Source organism: Piliocolobus tephrosceles, chromosome 1 (assembly GCF_002776525.5).
Source record: "Piliocolobus tephrosceles isolate RC106 chromosome 1, ASM277652v3, whole genome shotgun sequence".
NCBI classification, from domain to species: Eukaryota; Metazoa; Chordata; class Mammalia; order Primates; family Cercopithecidae; genus Piliocolobus; species Piliocolobus tephrosceles.
In genome coordinates this window covers 80450723-80469640 of record NC_045434.1, presented here as the reverse complement: position 1 = coordinate 80469640, position 18918 = coordinate 80450723, and the positions used below count along the sequence as shown (strand labels likewise).

At 47.0% G+C, this 18918-nt stretch overlaps 1 protein-coding gene across 1 annotated transcript in view; it reads left to right on the top strand.

The window, feature by feature from the left end:
• Positions 1-13232, top strand: part of CAPN8 (calpain 8) — a 73648-nt gene extending 60416 nt beyond the window's left edge. The window contains exons 14-21 of the mRNA XM_023203535.2: positions 968-1036; positions 3840-3897; positions 5488-5552; positions 9556-9624; positions 10007-10085; positions 10674-10790; positions 11697-11755; positions 12997-13232. Coding sequence (XP_023059303.1) covers positions 968-1036; positions 3840-3897; positions 5488-5552; positions 9556-9624; positions 10007-10085; positions 10674-10790; positions 11697-11755; positions 12997-13020 — 540 coding nt within the window. The 3' untranslated portion in view covers positions 13021-13232. The remainder of the gene's footprint in view (positions 1-967; positions 1037-3839; positions 3898-5487; positions 5553-9555; positions 9625-10006; positions 10086-10673; positions 10791-11696; positions 11756-12996) is intronic.
• The last annotated feature ends 5686 nt before the right edge of the window (positions 13233-18918 follow it).

Below are 18918 nucleotides of genomic sequence, written 5' to 3'. Positions count from 1 at the left end.
GACTCACATTAGCTCTCATTTGATTCCCAAAATGGCCCCATGAAAATGGTCAGGTTAAGTCATTATTAGAGTAGAGGCCATGGATGTTCAGAGCCCTGAGATAGTGTCCAGTAACGGGCCATTCTGCTATTAGAACTCCTGGGTTCTAGTTCTGCTCTTTCTACTAGGCCATGTTCTCAATTACTTTTGAAATCATGTTGCTCTTTGTGAATCTGATGAAAGCTAAGAAAAATTTTTTTTTCTGAGACAAGCTCTCACTCTGTCACCCAGGCTGGAGTGCAGTGGTACAGTCTTGGCTCACTGCGGCCTCAGCCTTCTGAGCTCAAGCGACCCTCCTACCTCAGCTCCCCAAGTAGGTGGGACTACAAGCGTGCACCACTACACCCAGCTAATTTTTGAAATTTTGTAGAAATGGGGTTTCACCGTGTTGCCCAGGCTAGTCTCAAACTCCTGGGTTCACGTGACCTGCTTGCCTCAGCCTCCCAAAGCATTAGGATTTCAGGCGTGAGCCACCACGCCCAGCCAAAAATGCATTTAAATATGACCCCAAGTTTTCACGCAATTTCTGGAGTTCTGACTCCTTGGAAAATTATCAGTGGTTCCCTTAGGAGTCCACAGATTCACACCAAGATTTTCTGGTGTCGGTGTCATTTTCTGAAAGTGGTTCAGGTTGTAACCTGAATTCAGAAATTCTGGGTTGGTGGGGCTCACTTCACCAAATCACTTAGAGAGAAAACTGCTAGGCCCCGGCGCTGCCTCCCTGCTCATCCCTGCTGGAATGTAAGCTCCCTGGGGCCAGAACCTTGGCTTTCTCTTGGTTTACCACCATGTGCCCCCACTTAGCCCAAAGCCTGGCACACAGTAGGTACATCATAGATACTAAAGGATGAGGAATGAATTTTAAATCTTTATCTTTCATTCTCCTTGATGATTCCCATTTTAACTTTGCAAATGTCCTGCTTTTTAGCCACATCCCAGTGAGGTGGATCAGGAAGACGGCCAGTTCAAGAGCCTGTTTGAGAAGCTGGCAGAGAAGGTGAGTGGAGGGCAAACACGGCTTCCCAGGTGGGCAGGAGAATATTCAGGAATGCTCAGGTCACTTCAATCTTTACTCCCTGAGGTCTCTAGGAGTAAAAAGGGTGAGACTCAGATCTCAGGGGCCCCCAGCTTCTGTGTTTATCACCGTCCTGTCTTAAGATCGAGGACCTTTCCTACATTGCTTGGGAATTGGTACTGAGGCCACTTATCTTGCTGCATTGACTGACTCTTGAGAAAATAGAAAAGCCAGATCTCCAGGTCCTGCCAAATGCTTTCTGTTTGCAAATTGGCCCTGTCAGATTGGGACCTCTGAATAAAAAGCTGGGATGGCAAAACCTCTCCAAATCGATATGCTTCAGAGTGGGGATTGCCCAGTCAAAGTGGAAGCCAGCTCAGCTAACCTGGCTTGGGATTAGTGTGCAGGACTAGCCCTGTTCCCTGTCACTGTCCTGCAGCCCTGCCTGCCCTCTGGGAGACCAGCAGCCTGAGGAATCCAAGCTTTGCCTGACATGAATGTAACTTGGGCACTTGGAGTAGAGAAAAAAGAACCCCCGATCCTTCTCCCCTGCCCTGGCTTGAATTCACTTTGGTAGCAGCCCAGTGGGGGCCATAAGTCAAAGCATAGCCAGGACTTGAAATGTCAAAACCCGCCCCATAAATACAGTGAATGGGTTGCTCTTTGGAGGATAATAAAGTGTGTGAAAGGGACCCTGAAGAGGAAAAAAACAATGGTCTCCACCCCCCTCCAAGGGAAGCTCAGGGCGACTTTCTAGACTTAAGGATAAAATAGAAGAAAAGACATCAGAATCCCTCGCAGGAAATAAAACCTGGGAACAGTTTCTTTGCATAGCTATTGAATAAAACCCTTGCAAAGATAAGCCAATTTATGTTTTAGATGGATTTATAGGCCAGTATTTTTGCCAACAAAACCTTGTTTCCTTAGCTGCCAAGGGGTCATATTTTATTAAGAACATCAAGAATGATGAAAGGATAAGCTCATATTTGCATAGTTCTTCATGCACCTTATCTTATTTTTCTCTCTGGCTGCATGGGGCAGTATTGGTCACTCTCCTTGCTCTGCTTGTAAAGTGACCTGCACAGAGAGGTTAAGGAGCTGGCTGAAGTACAAGGCCTCATGAGAGATGGGGTCAAGGTCCAAATGTAGACTCTCGACATCCCATTTCTTTCCTGGCAGGCTAATGGGGGTGGTCTTCTAACCCCAGAGGCTTTTTAAAGGGGCCTCAGGTCTTTTTTTTTGAGACGGACTCTCGCTCTGTGACCCAGGCTGGAGTGCAGTGGCGTGATCTCAGCTCACTGCAACCTCTGCCTTCCGGGTTCAAGCGATTCTCGTGCCTCAGCCTTCCAAGTAGCTGAGACTACAGATGCCAGCCACCACGCCTGGATAATTTTTGCATTTTTAGTAGAGACAGGGTTTTGCCACATTGGCCAGGCTGGTCTCGAACTCCTGAGCTCAGGTGATACACCCGCCTCAGCCTCCCAAAGTGCTGGGATTACAGGTGTGAGCCACCGTGCCTGGCCCAGGTCCTCAGGCCTTATTATTGGGACTGACCACTCTGTGCTGGGGTGAGGCCAGTTGTCTTCAGAGGAGACACTGCTTTGTGCAGCTCTTGCCTCTCTCATTTCCAGTAGAATTGCCAGGGTCTGGCTAGTGGAGGATGGGAAGATGGAAAGTGACTGGGCTAAAGTCACATGATGAATAAGGGACTGGGTTCAGACTGGGACCCAGACATCAGCCCAACACCCTTTCTCTGCATTTCATTGGTCATCCGGCCTGAGATCTGTCCTCCGTCTGAGAGTTAAGGGATGACTCTTCCCTCTGACTCAGTGTTTATCCCAGATGCACACAGAATATCCTATTCTCTCAATCTCTGTCCCCAGTTTGAGATGGGCTCCCGTGTGAAATACCAATTCCCGTAGGTGCAGTGGGGAAAGCTGGCACTTTGGGGTGAACCAACCTTAGGTTCCAGCTCTGCCTCTTGATAGCTACAAACCACAAGCAATTACGTCACATGAAAATGACAAATGATGTTGTATGTATACAGTTCTCAGCAGTTTACAAAATCGTGACTTCCTTAACTCGAAAATGGCTGTGGAACTGTTATGAGGATTTAAGGATCTTCCACACTGGCTCTGGCACATCTGGTTCAATCCTATCATTGCTGTTCCTGTTACTTTATCCCTGTTCAAGAGAGCCCTGTGAAAGGCAGCAGGACCCTGGCATGGCAGTCTTCTGCCACGCTGCATACCACACTCATGGCACTAACACACCTCTGGCCAGGCTGCTGGGGTCCCCAAAAGAAGAGGAGAATTTGAGTTTTTAAAGATGTCACTTGCTTTTAAAATCACAGTGTTGACCGGGCACAGTGACTCATGCCTGTAATCCCAGCACTTTGGGAAGCCGAGGGGGGCGGATCATGATGTCAGGAGTTCGACACCATCCTGGCCAACATGGTGAAACTCTTGTCTCTACTAAAAATACAAAAATTAGCCAGGTGTGGTGGCATGCATCTGTAGTCCCAGCTACTTAGGAGGCTGAGGCAGGAGAATCGCTTGAGCCTGGGAGGTGGAGGTTGCAGTGAGTAGAGATCGCACCACTACACTCCAGCCTGGGTGACAGAGCAAAGCTCTGTCTCAAAAACAAAAGCAAAAACAAAAACAAAACAAAAGTCACAGGGCCAGTGGACCCGGTGTCTGACTGTGAGGAAGCACTGCATTAATTCATTGTCTTGAAACAACTTGTCAGGGCCTGACATGGTTTGCATTTGGGTTCCTCTTTCTAGGATTCTGAGATTACTGCCAATGCACTCAAGATGCTTTTGAATGAGGTGTTTTCCAAACGTAAGTTCCTTCTCGGGGTCTTTCAGAAAATCTGTAGCAGGTGCTGGGACGGGGTGAGGGAGGGGCAGGCATTGGGCTGGGAGCACCACAGGTTGGAGAAAGGGCTTTGGTGTCTGACCCCAGGGGTCCTGATTCAGTCCAGCAAGACAAGAGGGGAAGAAGGAGAGGCAGGAGAGGGGGAGATGATGGTGGAGTTGAAGGTGGGGCTGGCGCTGGCAACCAGCCAGGCCCTGCGGGAACAAAGCTCCGTAGTGTCAAATGAAATTGCAGGCTGAGTCCCAGGAGAAAAAGAGCTGGGCTGGGACTGACTTAAGTGAAATTTTTTCACAAAATTAATAACTTGGATACCGTGGAAACCTCTGCAGATGAAAGATCCAGTTCTGTAGCACATCTTGGGGGAAGGAGGAAGGAGGGATGATTCCGACTCTCCTAGACTGTCCTCAGTTCCCCATCTTTAGATTTTTGCAAGCCTCAGAGCTGTCAGAGGGTCAAACTGCACTCAGGAGGAAAGATTTGCATCTCCCCTCTGAGCCCCAGCCCATAGAAAGCCACAGGGAGTTGGTTTCTCTCCGAGTCCAGGGATGGGCCAGGTTAAGTCTTCCAGTGAATGATGGGCTCTCATTCACTCACTGCAGCAGGACTGGGCTTGAGAATTCAGGAAGCAGAGGCTTGGCCCAGGAACCAAGTCATACCCCTCCCAGGGATGAACCCAGGGCTGAGCAGATGGATCCCCAGGGCCCAGAGCACAGGCCCATCTCCTCTCCAAACCACTCTTGCTCCTGCAGTTGTGGAACAGTGGAGAGAAAGAGAGGGGGTTGCAGGGTCTTTGGCACCTGTCTTGGCTCCCAGGTATATGGAAGGTGAGGGTGGAGACCAGGGATGGCTGGAGCTCCAGTGACATGCCTGCAATGTAGTGAGGAAGGGCAGCAGCTGTCATTGAGTGGCTGTATGTTGTGATTAAAAGCTCAGGCTGTGGAGATGGCTGGCTTGCATTTAAGTCCTAGCTTTGCCCCCTACTGGTTGTGACCTTGAGCAAATCATATAATCGCTCTGGGACTCAGTTTCCTCATCTATAAAATGGGTATAATGATAGCATCTACCACATGGAGTTATTTTGAAGAGTATCTGTGCAGTACTTGTAACAATACCTAGCCATATAAAGTTAGCTGTTTTATTAAGAACTTATCATATATCAAGCCTGGGCTAAAACTTCACTTCTATTATCTCAATTAATACCCAACCAGTCTTTGGGGCAATTATGGTCATTGTTACTGTTATGATTATTCCCATATGATGGAGGAGGAAATTAAAGCACAAATATATTAATTTGCTGAAGTCTGTGGCTTGTGGGGAGCCAAGCCAAGGTTCAGATGCTGTACTTGGATGCTGGCGCTTGTCCGTTCTATCTCCCAGGGCACCAGGAGGCTCAGGCACATCTGCCCACAAGCCTGCCATGACGCTCTCTTGGCAGAGACCAAGTTTGGCTCCACACTCTTGGATGGTATCTTTGAGGGTCTTCTGCCTTGGAGGTTCTTTCCCTCACCTTCAAATGATCCAACTCCCACTCCCCTTTTCTATTTAAATATTTAGGAACAGACATAACATTCGATGGATTCAACATCAACACTTGCAGGGAAATGATCAGTCTGTTGGATGTATCCTTTAAATGTTGTATTTTTTTTTACTTTCGTCCTGTTTTTAAAGACTCCTCCACCTTTTCCAGCTAGAAGGAAGGGAAGGGTAAAAAATGAGAAGGGGAACGAGCAGGCATGGAGCATATGTCAGGGATTGTACTTGAAGCCTCAAAGGAAAAATGTATCATATCATGGATGTGCCTCAAAAAGCTTGAGTTTATCTCCGTTTCACAGGTAAAGAAACCGAGGTGTGCAGTTTTTAGGTGACTTATTTAAAATAATGTAATCTGGAGGTAGCAAGCATGGGGCATTTGTGTACCTCCTCCCTCCACACTCTGTTCATCTCTTCATCTTCCTCCTCCCCTTCATTTCCACCCATCCCCACCCCCACCCTCTATTGCTTCCTGCTTCCTCAGCTCTCCACATCACTATCTGATCTTTGCTTCAGAATCTTAACATGGCTTGTGGACAGCCACTACTGATAGTTTAGAATTATCACACAAGATAAAACCTATTGGTTCTCCCTGATCTAATTTAACCCTCACTTGATATTGAAGTATGATGTGTTAGGCTGTTCTGACTGCTATAACAGGAGACCATAAACTGGGTGGCTTATAAATAACAGAAATTTATTTCTTACTGTTCTGGAGACTGCGAAGTCCAAGATCAAGGTGCTGGTAGATTTTGTGCTGGATGAGGGCCGGTTTCCTAGTTCATAGATGGCATATTCTTGCTATAACTTCACATGGTAGAAGGCGTGAGGGAGTTTCCTGGTGTTCGTTTTATAAGGGCACTAATTTCATTTCTGAGGGTTCTACCCTCATGACCTAATTACCTCCCAAAGCCCTATCTCCTAATACCCTCACATGGGGATTGGGTTTCAGCATATGAATTTTGGGGGACAAAAACACTCAATCTATAGCAAATGGGCAGTAGTTTTCGGGAGGAATGGAGAAGGTTAAGGCATTCTAGGTGGAAGGAACCTTCTAGGTGTGAAGGCACAGAGGGTGAGTGGTGTAACATCACTTCCTTAGAGCTTTGCCTACGGTGGGTCCAGGTTTCCATTCATCACAGTGCTGATGGTGAAGGTGATTTCTTTAAAAATTGAAGCCTTGGAGGGTCCTTCTCCATTCCTTGGGGCCGCATCCATGATGAGCTCTGTTAATCCATGATGATCTTTACTGTGGGTTCTTTCATTAACTGTGGGGGAGGAAGGATTTTCCTTTGCGTGGTTGTCATGCAGGGTGGTCCTGGATGACAGAGCATGTGTGCACACCTCTGCATGGCTGATCTGCCATGGAGGGCTGGTGCTATCTTTTGGTCTCTGAGCTTCAGGCTGCCACTCCCTGCAAAAGGCTGGGGCTCTTTAGCCCTCGTGTCTTTGCTCCATGCTTAACAATTTAATTTGTGGGCCACAAGGAACTATTAAGTGTTGATTCACTTTACTGCAAATAGTTCCTTGGTTTCTGAATCACTGTCATCAAACCCTGTCTGTTGACTTCAGTTTAGATTTGAGAGTTGCCTTGTAATCTACCCATTCATTATTCCCAATGGTATTTGTGTCTTTCACGGTTCCAAGAGGGGCGTGACTCTCTGCCACTCTTCAGGAGTTTCTGTTCCACAGTTTAGGTGGTGTGGGGCAGTGGTTCTGAATCAGCAGAAATACCCATGGAATCCTTAAAAAAATAACAGCTCTATTGAGATATCATTTACATACCATACAATGCACTCATTTAAAGTATATCAGTCAATGGCTTTCGTGCATTCAGAGTTGTGCAACAATCATCACATAATTTAGAACATTGTCATTACCCTAAAAAGAAACCCTGTACTCATATTACCAGTTGCTCTCCATTTCCCCCAACCCCCACCCTCATCCCTAGGCAACCACTAATCTACTTTCTGTCTCTGTAAATTTGCCTATTGTGGACATTTCATATAATGAAATTATACAATATGTGGTCCTTTGTGATTGGCTTTTTTTTTACTGAACATGATGTTTCACGTACTATAGCATGTATTAGTACTTTTATCACCCATGGGGTGTTAAAAATACAGTTTAAAAATACAGGCTTTCACATGTCCTACAAAGTGATGGAAAAAAATTATAAAAATTGGCTGAGCACAGTGGCTGATGCCTGTCATCCCGGGACTTTGGGTGGCATTGGCAGGCAGATCACTTAAGGCCAGGAGTTCGAGACCAGCCTGGAACACAGTGAAATCCCGTCTGTACTGAAAATACAAAAATTAGTCGGGCGTGGAGGCACATGTCTGTAATCCCAGCTACTTGGGAGGCTGAAGCACGAGAATCACTTGAGCCTGGGAGGCAGAGGTTGCGGTGAGCAGAGGTCACACTGCTACACTCCAGCCTGGGTGAGAAAGTGAGACTCTGTCTCAAACAACAGCAACCAAGACAACAACAACAACAAACAAACAAAAACCCCTGATTCCTGGAGATCCTGATTCCGTAGGTGTGGTCTCTGCAAGCAATTTTGTCTGGAATTGAAGACCACTGGTGTTAAGGGACAAAGGCTTAGAAACAGACAGGGGTCCAAATTCTGGCTCTACCACTTATTGAGGTGTATAAATTTGAGGAGGTTGCTAAATGCTCTGAACTTCAGTTTATCCTGGAAAATGGGATAATGATATTTAGCTTGTGTGGCTATTGTTAGGATGAAATGAGATACAGGTCTGTAGAGTACCTAGACCCGAGTGTTAGCTTCCTTTGTACACTACTCTTCTGAGATGTGTTGGTTGAATTATTAGTAAGGATTTGAAGGCTATGATGCATTCAACACTCAGTGCAGATTATAGATCCAATAAAACTGACTTTCTTAAAGGATGAGGCTTACAAGACTTTTTGTTTGGCTAGTTAAAGGAGGTGAGAGTGATAGTCTGTTTTCGAATTCTAATGATTTGTTCAGAGATGGGGTCTTGTCATGTTGCCCAGGCTGGAGTGCAGTGGCTATTCACAGGCACGATCTGAGCTCACTGCAGCCTCAAACTCCTGGGCTCAAGCAATCCCCCTGCCTCAGCCTCCCGAGTATCTGGGGCTATTTCAAAAATTTAACATTGGTGCTGTAATGTACATACCGTTTATTGATTAGTTGTGATTGGTGAGAAAATTGCAGAGTCTCTAAGAGACTTAACTTTAGAAGTGTAAGTGCAGTTCAAAACGAAATCCCTATTGACTAGCACAGTGTCAAAAAAACAAATAGTTGTGGCACTCTGGGAGGCTGAGGCAGGCAGATCATTTGAGGTCAGGAGTCCAAGACCAGCCTGGCCAACATGGGGAAAACATCTCTACTAAAAAAAAAAAAAAAAAGAAAAAAAAGTTAGTGGAGTGTGGTGGCGGGCGCCTGTAATCCCTGCTACTTGGGAGGCTGAGGCAGAGAATCGCTTGAACACTGGAGGCGGTGGTTGCAGTGAGCTGAGATCACACCACTGTACTCCAGCCTGGGCGACAGAGTGAGACTTTGTCTCAAAAAAAAAAAAAAAAAAAGTTATGGAGTAAATGTAAATTGGACACAGAAAATCCCTCATAATATCCTCTTGTTTGGTTGTATATTGGCCTATTGGCAGATCCTGTGGCTTAGACTCCCAATCCCATGGTTCCTGGCTCCTGATGTCTTTTCCCATAATATTTTGACATTCCAATAAACTCTAATTAGCTGAATGATCAATCACAGAAATGTAAATCTAGAAGTGAATTTACAGATCATACAGCTCCACCCTGTAAATAAAACAGGATGATTAGGGTACTCATGATTTTGCAGATTGGCCAGCTCATGACTTGCCCTTTTTTCCTAGCTCTGTGCTTGGCCTCGGAAGAGGGTCTTGGTGCGTGTTTGACTTTTAAATCTTTATTTTAACCTGTTACACGCTGTCACCCCTACTGCTCTGCTTGCCACAGACATGGAAGGTTCACAAGTGCCTTAAGGCACTTGTGCAAGCTCACAAGAGAAAGAAATCCTTAAGGCATGTAGAATTTGGACTCAATCACGTTGGTCTTTAATGTGCCTAGAGCAATGGAACGGGCACTTTGGGGCCGGTGGAATTCAAGACGCTCTGGCTGAAGATTCAGAAGTGTCTGGTAACTCTTCTCTTCCTTCTGGGCATCCTCTCTTCTGTTCTAGTCCTCACTTACACTCATTCCTGGTCCATCATAGTCTGACCACATCCGCTAATCATGGTCAAAACTATTGAGACCTGGGCACATTGATCATGAAGGAACAAGAAGGCAATGAGAGACTCTCATGCCAATCACTGCCCTGAAAGCCCTGCTGTTCAGACAGCAAAGGGGCCAGCATTGGCCAAGCTCTTATCTTTGCTCTGAAACCTTCTTGGGAGGAGTCAATAGGGTCTCTCTTTGAATGTGTCCCTGGCCTTTTGAGGAAGCAGTGTGGTGGAGGGAGATGATTCTGGTAGGGGCTGTGAATGGCTGTTTTCTACTTGGGATTTCTTTCCTGCTTTAGGAGATCTATCGGGAAACTGATTATAACCACTCGGGCACCATTGATGCCCACGAGATGAGGACAGCCCTTAGGAAGGCAGGTGAGGACACATCCTGTAGACAGGGTCTTGGGATCCAGGCATGCACATTGTAAATATTTATTCTCATGATGATGATTGCTAATGATCATTATTTGTAGCTATCTTATATGGGATATCAAGGCAACAACAGAGCTTTGCTGAGTACCTTCCCTGTCCAGGAAAGGGAGAATATTGCTGGATTCCATATAGCATAATATTTTAGAATTTTTCCAAGATCTCTGCCTGTTGCTGGAAAGGTGACAGCAATTACAGAGGATGGGGCTATGAAGGAGACAGAGAGGAACTGGCCAGACAGGCAGCTGCCTCACCTTCTCTGCTTTCGCTTGCTGATGTCACCCATGGCTGAGTTGGTGCTGGTGTTAGTGCTGGACGTGGAATGAGGCTGAACCTGATGAGGAGTGGCTACAAGAAAAGGGATGGATGGCAGGACGCCTTCTGGGATCCTCTAGAGAAGGCAGAGTCAGACCTGGGTTGTAGATTGATACAGAACCACAGAGGGGCCCCTGCAATGTCAGCTCCTTGAGTGTTTATGGGAGACAGTGCTGAGTCCTCTGTTCCACCCGTGACCTAGGCCCCCTCTGCCTTCAGGTTACACCCTCAATAGCCAGGTGCAGCAGACCATTGCCCTACGGTATGCGTGCAGCGAGCTCGGCATCAACTTTGACAGCTTTGTGGCTTGTATGATCCACCTGGAGACCCTCTTCAGTGAGTCACTCTGTCCTCCAGCGCCATCCTACTAATCCCAAGGTGCAAGGTGGGGCAAGGGCAGGACCAAGGGGCAGAACCAGACATTGCCTTTAGGTGGCCAGGGGCCCAGAAAATGATAGACAGGGTTTCTGTAATGCTGGCACCTTGGGGGTGAGGGGCAACTGGACCCGAAGGGGCTGAGGAAGTCCGGGCTGGCCAGATCCAGGACGGAGGCTGCCTTTTTTTGGAGACTTACAAAGCTGCCATCCAGACTATTGTGTATCTACAGTGCGCAGTCACTAGGCCAAGATGAATGAGTCCCAGTAACTGTTCTTAGATTGCTTTTAATGTCTATTTATATTTGTTTTTCAATATTGATCATATTGAGAGCATTCCTCCCAGCGAAGGGATGGAGGGGGCCCTCTGGAAGGCAATAGGCATTTTCCTGCCATACTGGGCCTTGAGATTAGATATCTTATTAGGGAGGGATTTTTTCCTTGCACTGAGGTTTGGTAGGTGTTATGTTGTAGTAAGTCAAGGTCAGTTAGCCAGAGACAATGCTAAAGGGCTGGATTACCCACAAGCAAGACAACCACCATCTGTTTGACAACACTGCACCTTGATAAAGTAATTGCACGTTTCTGATATAAAGCTTCTGAGGATGGAGATACCAAAGGGACCATCTCTGCTGGCAATAGGGTTTGTCTGTTTTGGCAGGGGGGCATCTGATCCCCCAAAAGCTCATCGTGTGCCCTGGATCTAGCTTTTTGAGGTCCCTGGGGCTAGGTGGGGACTGGAGGGGAAGGGGTTGTAAGGGAAAGGGGAGTTCCCTAGGTGGGGATGGGGTAGACAGAGGCAGCTCTCTGACTGTTCCCAAGTCCAGGAACAGCTTTATCTAATTTAATTCCTTCTCTGGTGTTTTAGAACTATTCAGCCTTCTGGACAAAGACAAGGATAGCATGGTGCAGTTCTCTCTGGCTGAGGTAAGTGTCCTGAGGTTTGATGAATTGCTGGCTGAAATTCTTGGACCACGTAGTTGCCGAGTGGTGCTTATTCCTGTTGACTGTCTTAGTTCCATGTGAATACCGTGCACATTCTGTGGCAGGCACTGGGGGGAGGAAGGCAACTGTTATACAGCTTTCCAAACATTTTTGTTTATTATTATTATCATTGTAAAGATAAAGCTACAGCTACATTTCAGATAATTTCAGAGATGCAAGCCCTTGTTAATTTGGATGGAGCTGTGGGTGGTGGGCACAATATAAAGTGTCTGGCTTTTAGGACCAGCTGTCTTAGAGGGACCCATGGAAGGATGTAGGAAACAAAAATGAAATTGCAACAGGTAGAATGAAGATGCAAAATGAATGAGTGTTTTTACTGTGTACAAGCCACATAATGTTTTTGCAGAAAAAATCAGCGTACTTCCCCTGTGGACACTGCACCCCTGTATGGCAGAGGCCTTTACTGGCCAGAGGGGACAGCAGGAAGTGTGGAGATGTCTCTAGTGTCCAGGCAGGGGAAGGCATTGGCCTTTGACTTGCTTCTGAGGTGGTGGAACTAGAGCACCAGGTTATTACTGGCTGTGCCCAGTTGTCTGTGCCCATCCACTTTCTTTTCTTCTCTAAAGTGGGAATGCCATTGACCTCTTTCCTGTAGCCCAGGAAAGGCCTTCCTAGAAATAGACCTGTGGATTCTTACAGATACCTGGACAATAGAAATAGACCTGTGGTATCTTACAGATACCAGAAAAGGAGTGTGGTTGTGTGGGTGCATAAAATATACATATATACACACACACAAATATACATATATAGGAATATATATACATATAGAACCAAATTCATATATAGGAAAAGATATATACACATATATAGGAATCTATAGGGATATATACACACATTTATTGTGTATATATATGTGTGTATATATTAGTATACACTATTGTGTGTATATACATGTGTATGTGTATGAATATACATGCACATACCTATTTTTGGAGCTCCCTTTGGGTCTAGAACTTTTTCTAAGTCACGTTTCTGTAGTGCCCTTGTTCAGGAGTTAGTGACGTAGTAAAGGCCTTCCTTGCTTCCCATGTTTGAGCAAGGCACTTACTGGAGAATGGAGATAAAAAGATCATTGCCATGTGAGGCAGGAGAGCATTGATGGTGAAAGCACCCCAGTCCCTGAGAAGCCAAGAACTCAATCTCATCCTTTTCCTTTGCAGTGGCTGTGCTGCGTCTTGGTCTGACCTGGGGTTTCGGACATCAGTGACACTCCCTGCCCCACTGCTTGCCTCTTGTCACCCCTTCTCTACAATTTTGTGAACATTTATGCTCCAGTGGCATTCACTGGTTGTTTCTTGCCCTGGGTCTCTTTCAGCAGCACTGAGCTGTGAGCTATGTAAGCCGACCCGGTGGGCCCAGTGGAGGGAAAGCAATCAATTAAAGTTGTGAGCCAGAATGGTTTCCGCCTTTCTCTCGTGATATGCTATCTGGGCTGTATCCTGGGCTTTTTATGCTTTAGGAAAGAAGATGTTCTCGGGAAATGGCACAATACAAAACTGCTGAAAGATACAAAATGTAGGTTGATTTCTCAGAGGAGAGGTCTTCTGTGGACCGAGATGCATCCGGAGGCCACCTTCAGGAAAGGAGCCCAGGAAGGGAGCAGGGATGGGATGCTGGGAGAACAGGGCTTTCTTCCTTATTTGCAGACACGGGAGGCTGCTTGACTGTACTGAGGAAAATTCTTACCTGGCAAATAGCTAGAGGGGAAAGGCAGTTCAGGTTAGTTTTGCTCACAGCTGAACGCTGGCATCTTTGTTGTTGGTAAGAAAATCGATGGCACAGCCATGGTGTCCTAAGGGAGGAATGAGGACAAGGCTGGTTGTTCTATGCAGACACGAAACACACACACACACACACACACACACACACACACACACACACACACACGCCTTGGCCCTGGATCAGTCTGATTGATTATGGATTAATTTTCTCTTTCTGGAAGTAGATGTAGATGAATGTTCCTTATAGGAATACGCCTTCTAAGTACGGCAAGCACTAGTTGGCTTCAATGCTGCCTTTGAGTCTCCCAAGACCCGGTCGGGAGGAAGGGGCAGGCCCTTCACTGAAGAGAGGAGGTAAAAGTTCTGGGCCCTCACTGATCAGGGAGGGGCTGTGCCATCACACCACTGCAGGGAGGGCTCTGTTAATGTGATGGGAGAGAAAGAGATATAGTTGTTTTAGCAGCCTGCGGGTCCCAGAAGAAAAGGGGTCCTTCTTCGTCCAGTCAGGGATAAGACAGAGACACTTCGGCAGCAGGACTCAGCAGGTGTGTGCCCGGCCATGCTCCGGCTGCCTGGAGAGGCCATGCAGCCTGCTCCTGTGCCCAGCTGGTGTGATTCTCATGCTCATTGACATGCCAAGCAGGAACAAGTCTTTGTTCTACCCACTGTAGAGGACCACAACCAATTCTCCCTAAGTAGAAAGTGCTATGTTATAATCCACTTGCAACAGGTAGTTTTATTTTGAAGCCCTGCAGGGTTCAACTACTTGAGGGAATAGTCCGGTAATAAATAAAATACTGTCTTATTACAAAACATCCTTTGCTTTCAGGGTCCTGGGTCTGAGGTAAGGACTGTCCTGGGGACTCCTTACCAATACAGCCCAAGAAGCAGGTTAAAGATCCTAGCACTACGCTTTCCCTCTCAAACACATGAGAGTGTGCCTTTTGCTTCCTTCTCCCCAAAGATGAAGGCTGTGGGAGATGATGCTTTTAGTCATGGCCTCGTCCTTGCCCCTAGACGTGGCTGCATCTCAGGAAAACTCAGTGTTTCCTGGAATCCACAGCTTCCACAGTGCCCTGCACTTCCCCTCCGGGAGCCGGCACCACACTTTATTGCATTAACATGGTGATTGCTTGTCTTCCCCACTCCAGTTGGATAGTCTGTGGATGCAGAGATGGAGTTTTCCTTGTTCCCTCAAAACCTAGAACAATGCCTGGTGCTTAATGAATGTGAACTCTGTCTTTCCCTTTGCAGAAGAGGAGGCTCTGTAGACTGCAGAGCAGGCACCTCTCTGTGTTTTCCCAGCAGAGAGGCTGTGTTTGCACTGGTCCCTCACAGATGACACAGCAGCGCCTGACAGCAGAAGCCCCAGTGGGGACTGCCATTGATGTGCAGATTCATCAAAGCTGGGTCTCTGTTGGCAGGGAGGTGCTGGGAGTTGAAAGGCTGTGGAGCTCTGGGAGGAGATGTGGCCCCTGCAGGATCTCCTGCTGAGCCAGTCCCTCCCCAAGCTTCTCCCCACCCTGACAATGCCAGGAGGAGAGAAAGCCGTGGCTGCCTCCTATGTCAGGGGTCTTTGATTTGTTCAGAGAACCCCAGGGAGCTCTGATTCCCCCAGTGGGAGTAGGGGTGGGGTGAAGTCAGCCTGGAGTCACGGGGGTCTTCCCCTGTTGCACTCCCACCCTCCCTAGCCTTCAGAGTCAATTCGTGTCACCTCTTAAAGGTACAGTTTGTTTCCTTATTAGTAAATAGGAAGAAACACAAGACACCGTGCAACTCCCAGACTCAATTGAGACCTTCTGGAACACGGAAGCTGACATTTCAGTGAGAGGTGTTTGGGGTGTCCTAAATATTCTAGGTAATTCCACCACAACAAGACCATCTTCAGCGAGCTCCCATTTCTTGCTGAGAGTTGTGGATTAGCTTTCTCCTCACATCCACCTGCCCAGGCAGGACTTTTTGTAATTATGCACAATCACAGAAGCAGCTTGGAGCAGGGCTGGGAGAACCAGGCAGACAGCCCATCCGCAGGCAACAGGAGGTTCTTCCTGGCCAAGGTCCTGACAACAGCCGTGTCTCAGCAGCCCGGCTCTGCGGGGTTATGCACAAGGGCCCATCACAACTGGCAGACAGGCTCCCTGCCCGTCTGGGTGGTCTCTGTCTGCCTCATTGACTGGTTTCTCTCTCTTTTTTTTTTTTTTTTTTTGAGACGGAGTCTTGCTACGTTGCCCAGGCTGGAGTGCAGTGGCGCGATCTCGGCTCACTGCAAGCTCCGCCTCCCGGGTTCACGCCATTCTCCTGCCTCAGCCTCCCGAGTAGCTGGGACTACAGGCGCCCGCCACCTCGCCCGGCTAATTTTTTGTACTTTTAGTAGAGACGGGGTTTCACTGTGTTAGCCAGGATGGTCTCGATCTCCTGACCTCGTGATCCGCCCGTCTCGGCCTCCCAAAGTGCTGGGATTACAAGCGTGAGCCACCGCGCCCGGCCTGGTTTCTCTCTCATACCAGCTGTTATTCTGAGTCGGGGCAGGCTCAGCCCGCCAGCTTCTCCGATGTCCAGCATCTCTGCAGCTTTGGATGTTCTAATTCCCTCTTAGCCCCAACCCCTGTCTTGCTTCTAGCTCTGGCTCTGGGATGTGGCAGTTCCACCACACCCTAACCTACCTCTTTTCTGCTCTCCTCTCAGTCTCCCAACCATGTCTTCCATCCATATGTTAACGCTTTCCTTCAATTTATGTATGAGGTTGGCTAACCTTGGAAGTTGACATCATTGATGGTGAATAACCAAGACGCCCACTGACCTCTCCAGTTCCGAAAAGATAGCATCAGAAAGAACCCACTTAGAGATGGACCCCTCTGCCACCTTTTCACTTTCTCTCTCTCTTTTTTTTTTTGAGACAAGCTCTCGCTTTGTCACCCAGGCTGTAGCGCAGTGGCGTGATCTCAGCTCACTGCAGTCTCTACCTCCTGGGCTCAAGTGATTCTCCTGTCTCAGCCTCCTGAGTAGCTGGGACTACAGGCATGCACCACCATACCCAGCTAATTTTTTGTATTTTTGGTAGAGATGGAGTTTCACCACGTTACCCAGGCAGGTCTTAAACTCTGGGACTCAAGCAATCCGCCCACCTCAGCCTCCCAAAGTGCTGAGATTAAAGGTATGAGCTACCACGCCTGGTGTAGGTTGTAAGTGGTGTGACTATAGAGGCCATCTATATGTTACAATAAGTGCTATGGCCTGAAGGTTTGTGCCCCCAGTCCTGAATTCATACATTAAATTCTAACCCCCACTGTGAGGGTGTTTGGAGGTGGGGTCTTCGGGAGGTAATTAGGTCATGAGAGTGGAGTCCTCATGAATGGGATTAGTGCCCTTCTAGAAGGCACAGGAGAGCTTCCTAGTCCCTTCCACCCTTCCAGGACACAGTGAGAAGACGGCCCTCTGTGAACTAGGAAGGGGGCCCTCACAGACACCAGATCTGCCAGTGCTTTGATCTTGGACTTCTCAGACTTCAAAACTATGAGAAACAAATTTCTGTTGTTTATAAGGCACCCAGTTTACAGTATTTTATTGCAGCAGCCAGAACGGACTAAGACATTAAGGATGAAGAGACGCGTCCTGGATATCCTCTGCCAGGAATCTGGTCCGATGTGTGACACTCCATGTCCGAGCTTATTCCATTAGCTTTGGTCTTTGGAAAAGACGTTAGTCACTTACTAGTGGCAGTTACATGGAGAAGGAGGGCTCACTAATGGGGGACAGGGTGATCATTTGGAGTTCGCAAGCTGTGAAGACAGATGTTGGCTCTTCACAATTTTGGAAGGGTTCGCCAGTTAAGTGTAGGACCTTATGGGGGATGGAAATAAGGCAGAGGCATGGTTCTGGTCACTGAGTTCCTTAAGGTCTGCTGAAGGCTGCCGATGTAGCTCTCACTCACTCATTATGCTCTGGAGCAGAGCCAGGGGCTGGAGGAATGTGAGGCGATCCTTTCATTAACCACCATCTGTTGACACTTTTCTTTTTCTTTGTGAAAACATTTATATTTATATCTTTATATTTAACATTTTTATTTCTATATAAATCATTTTGTTTATTATGTACTTGTCAAATTATATACAATTTTATATATTTATTTATGTATTTAGATATTATTTATTTATTTGAGACATGGTCTTGCTCTGTTGCCCAGAGCTGGAGTGCAGTGATGTGATCTTGGCTCACTGCAGCTTAGACCTTCTGGGCTCAAGTGATCCTCCCACCTCAGCCTCCCAAGTAGCTAGGACTGACTACAGGCATGCACCGTCACACCCAACTACTTAAGAAATTGTTTGTAAAGACACAGTCTTGCTGTGTTACCCAGGCTAGTTTCCATCTCTTGGCCTCAAGTGATCCTCCTGCCTTGGCCTCTCAAAGTGCTAGGATTACAGGTGTGAGCCACTGCGTCTGGCCCAGATATTACTTATATTATACAAATCTAATATAAGTAAAATTAAAAGAACAGTATATTGAAGCCCCATCATTATGAATTAGGACAGAGCGAGACTCCATCTCAAAAAAAAAAAAAGATGTTAATATTTTATCATACCTATTTTGTCATTTTTTGCTGAAGTAAATCACAGATACTATGACATTTTACCCTTCATTATGGATGTCTAGGAAAGGACATTTTATGACACAACCACAGCACCATTCTCCAGCTAAACAAAATTCACAAGAATTCTTTAATCACATCGAATAACCAATCTATATTCAAATTTCCTTGATTGGCTTCAAAATATACTCTTATAGTTGGTTTATTTGGATGAGGACTCAAAGAAGACCCCTAGCTTGCACCTTTTAATCTAGAGCAATCTAGATTGAGTGATTAACAAATAAGTGGACTTTTAAAAAGGGACTCTGGCAATATGAATGTGCTTTACATGTTTCTCAGTCTAATTAAATCTCACGTGAAGTCCCATTTTACCCAGCTTCCTCCCTCTCCCCAGGGCTACACAGAATGGTTTACAGGGGCAGCAAAATGGGAAAAGGGTGTCTAATTTTCCCTCCCGCCGTGGTTGCTGTCGAAGCCTGCCTGTCCTTGGAGGTGCCATCTCCTGCTCCGGCCCCGTGGGCTCCAACACTAACTGGGCTGGGAGCCGCTGCCTGGGTGTGGGAACAAGTCTCTGCTGTGGGAATCTTTTTTCTGGCCTCTAAGAATCCCCCCTTCCTCTGAATCTTTCCTCCCTGACTACTCCTGACTCCCTCCCAGAGCTTCAGCTTTGAGAGAAGAAAAATTCCAAAGGCATTCTCCTCGGGCTGCTTCTCTTGGTCATGTTGTCCACTGAGGCCAGAGAGCACACAGCTTGACCACCCGCTGACTTGACCGCA